The following is a 3584-nucleotide window of genomic DNA, read 5'->3' as shown; positions in this document are numbered from 1 at the left end:
CCCCTCTCTCTCTCAGTGCAGTGTTAATGTACTGGAGTGTCCAGTCAATGTGTCTGTACTGTATGAACCCCTCTCTCTCTCAGTGCAGTGTTAATGTGCTGCAGTTTGTGAGCCCCTCTCTGTGTCTCTCTCTGTGTGGTGCAGTGTTCACTCACTCATTAAGGTTCAGGAACTCCCCTGCTCGAGCAGTCACTCAGCACACCTGTCTCTAGGACAGCTCTCTCTGCTCTGTGCTCCCGTACAGGTAGCTGTCTGTTCCCGGCTGCTGCACAAGCTCCTCTGTCTTGTCCCAGTCCGCCACCCAGCCTGCAGCGCCTGCCCCTCCGTTGGGGTTGACGGCCAGGTGTCCCGGGTTCGAGGGGTGGTGTCCCAGGGTCCCGTAGCCCCCCCCGGTGGCCGAGGGCCCCCGGTGCAGCTCCTCCGTCTCCTCCGCCAGCTCGTCCTCGTGGATGAAGCCGCACTTCTCCTCGCTGGTCTCCTCCGGCTCGGCCCAGGGCTGCTTCTCCCCGGAGGCGAAGAGCCCGTAGAAGATCACCCCGCCGTAGTGCACCAGGGAGGCGATGAGGAAGACATACTGCCACTCCTCGCGGGTCTGAGGGAGAGGAGGAGAGAGAGGGGTGAGCCAAGAGCTGAGCCCCAAACAGAGCCCCCTGAGCCAGCTGCTCCTGAGGCTCACTGACCTGAGCCACACCGACACCAGCCAGCCTCAGGACAGCACTGCTAGAGCACCACAACCCAGACTCAAGCACATCACAGCACAACACACACAACACACAACCAGCCTCAGGACAGCACTGCTAGAACACCACAACTCAGACTCAAGCACATCACAGCACAGATCAAACAGCAATATCTCACACACAGGGACACACACACACAAACTGGAATGCTACAGAACCCTGAACAGACAATACACACTAGCTGAATATCTAACCAAGATAAACAACAGCAAACAGAAACACACCCTGACGAAGTACAGGCTCAGTGACCACAGCCTGGCCATAGAAACTGGACACAGTGAGATCTAGCTGTTCAGAGAGGACAGGCTCAGTGACCACAGCCTGGACACACACACTGGACACAGGCAGACCTGGCTGCCCAGAGAGGACAGGCTCAGTGACCACAGCCTGGACACACACACTGGACACAGGCAGACCTGGCTGTCCAGAGAGGACAGGCTCGGTGACCACAGCCTGGACACACACACTGGACACAGGCAGACCTGGCTAACCGAGAGGACAGGCTCAGTGACCACAGCCTGGCCATAGAAACTGGACACAGGCAGACCTGACTGTCCAGAGAGGACAGGCTCAGTGACCACAACCTGGATACACACACTGGACACAGACAGACCTGGCTGCCCAGAGAGGACAGGCTCAGTGACACAGCGTGGACACACACACTGGACACAGGCAGACCTGGCTGTCCAGAGAGGACAGGCTCAGTGACCACAACCTGGATACACACACTGGACACAGGCAGACCTGGCTGCCCAGAGAGGACAGGCTCAGTGACCACAGCCTGGACACACACACTGGACACAGGCAGACCTGGCTGCCCAGAGAGGACAGGCTCAGTGACACAGCCTGGACACACACACTGGACACAGGCAGACCTGGCTGCCCAGAGAGGACAGGCTCAGTGACCACAGCCTGGACACACACACTGGACACAGGCAGACCTGGCTGTCCAGAGAGGACAGGCTGTGCTCCCACTGCCAGCGGGGAGAGACAGAGACAGAGGTGCACTTCCTACTGCACTGCGAGAAACAAGTCTGGGATTAGAGAAACATTCGTAGAGAGAGGGAGGAGAGAGAGGGGTGAGGGATTGAGAGTGAGGGAGAGGAAGATGTAGGGAGTGAGAAAGAGTGTGGGGGAGAGAGAAGGTGAGGGAGGAAGGAGAGACAGAAAGAGAGCATGAGAAGAGAGTAGCATCATGAGCACAGCCCTCTCCTGCTGGGCTGGCCCTCACCAGCCCCTCGCTGGCCTGTGTTCATCAGGGCTGAACACGACTGCTGCGCTGCACACCGTCACGAAAGATATCCGGACGCCGAGGAAGGTGTACCTTGTGCTTGGTCATGGCTCCCACGATCAGCGGACACACCATTCCGGACAGAGTGCCAACCCCATTGGAGATTCCCATCAGGATACTGGCATAGCGGGGAGCGATGTCCAGGTGATTAACATTGAACCCTTAGACAGAGATACATCTTTGTTGTAAGTGTCTGTAATATGCCTGTAGATTTTATTTTACTTTCATTTTCTGTTTTGTTCCATGTGAATTTTTATTTGCTTTGGCAGCACTGATTGTGCCCACCGGTCATGCTGATAAAGCCCCTTGAATCGAATTGAAATTGACTGTTGGTTGGGATTTAAAAAAAAAAATTAGCCAGCAGCCAGATCCCCCTGCAGCTCCCAGCTGACAAACCCCACTGGAGCCCAGCAGGTGTGAGCCTGGCCAGGACCTGGAGGGGAGACTCCTGGGAAAGCTGAGGCTGCTGCTGGGAGAGGTGTGAGTGGGGCCAGCAGGGGGCGCTCACCCTGCGGTCTGTGTGGGTCCTCATGCCCCAGTATAGTGACGGGGACACTAGACTGTAAACAGGCGCCGTCCTTCAGATGAGACGTAAAACCGAGGTCCTGACTCTCTGTGGTCATTAACAATCCCAGGGTGTCTCTCGACAAGAGTAGGGGTGTCACCCCAGTGTCCTGGCCAAATTTCCCCCCCCTGGCCTTTACCCCTCATGGCCTCCTAATAACCCCCCTCTCTGAACTGGCTCCATCCCTCTGCTCTCCTCCCCACTGAGAGCTGGTGTGTGTGAGAGGACTGGAGCATCATCCAGGTGGGGCTGCACACTGGTGGGGGTAGTGGGATTCCCCCTGACCTGGAAAGAGCTCTGGGTGGAGGGTCCAGAAAAACGCTATAGAAGTGGAAGCAATTATAATTATTATTAATAACAAGAAACAGGAAGTCCCGCCCTCCTCACCTGAGATGGCGAATCCGCTGAAGCCGACGGCCAGGACCAGGAAGGAAATGGCCACGGCCTTGGTGTGGGAGAAGCCAACAACCAGCAGGAGAGTAGCCTCCATCCCAAACCCTGAGAGAGACGGAGAGAGAGACGGGGTCAGGGGTCAGGGATGACAGGGCCCGGCTTGCGCTGCAGAGGCACGTGGGCGCGCTGCAGCCCGGGCCCCTGGTGCCCCGGCCACCCCTCGCCCCCGGGCCTGTCCGGCTCGCTGACCTCCGCAGTTCATCATCTTCCTGACGTTGGTGGTGGACATGATGCGGCGCGAGCGCAGGAAGTCGGCCAGCTGTCCGCCCACGGGCACGATGATGGTCATGACCAGGTGAGGGAGGGCCGACACCAGCCCCACCTGAGAGAGGGGCGACACGGGGTTGGTACTGGCACACTGGCTGCGCTGTCCCCTCCCTGCCCTGTTGTGTGTGTCTGTGTCTGTACTGTGTGTGTCTGTACCTTTACTGTACTGTGTGTGTCTGTACCTGTACTGTGCTGTACTGTACTGTGTGTGTCTGTGCTGTGTGTGTCTGTACCTGTACTGTGTGGGTCTGTGCTGTACTGTGCTGTA

The 3584-nt window shown here is 57.6% G+C and overlaps 1 protein-coding gene across 1 annotated transcript in view; it reads right to left on the bottom strand.

The window, feature by feature from the left end:
• Window positions 1-208: 208 nt before the first annotated feature.
• Window positions 209-3584, bottom strand: part of LOC148829064 (vesicular glutamate transporter 1-like) — a 42886-nt gene continuing 39510 nt past the window's right edge. Inside the window, exons 9-12 of the mRNA XM_088922718.1 lie at window positions 3239-3371; window positions 2984-3094; window positions 2065-2192; window positions 209-592 (exon numbers count right to left, since the gene is read on the bottom strand). Coding sequence (XP_088778844.1) covers window positions 209-592; window positions 2065-2192; window positions 2984-3094; window positions 3239-3371 — 756 coding nt within the window. The remainder of the gene's footprint in view (window positions 593-2064; window positions 2193-2983; window positions 3095-3238; window positions 3372-3584) is intronic.

This window comes from Atractosteus spatula, chromosome 8, assembly GCF_055471065.1.
Source record: "Atractosteus spatula isolate fAtrSpa1 chromosome 8, fAtrSpa1.hap1, whole genome shotgun sequence".
Taxonomy (NCBI): domain Eukaryota; kingdom Metazoa; phylum Chordata; class Actinopteri; order Semionotiformes; family Lepisosteidae; genus Atractosteus; species Atractosteus spatula.
The sequence above is the reverse complement of the archived record's forward strand: the minus strand, read 5'-3'. Positions and strand labels throughout refer to the sequence as shown.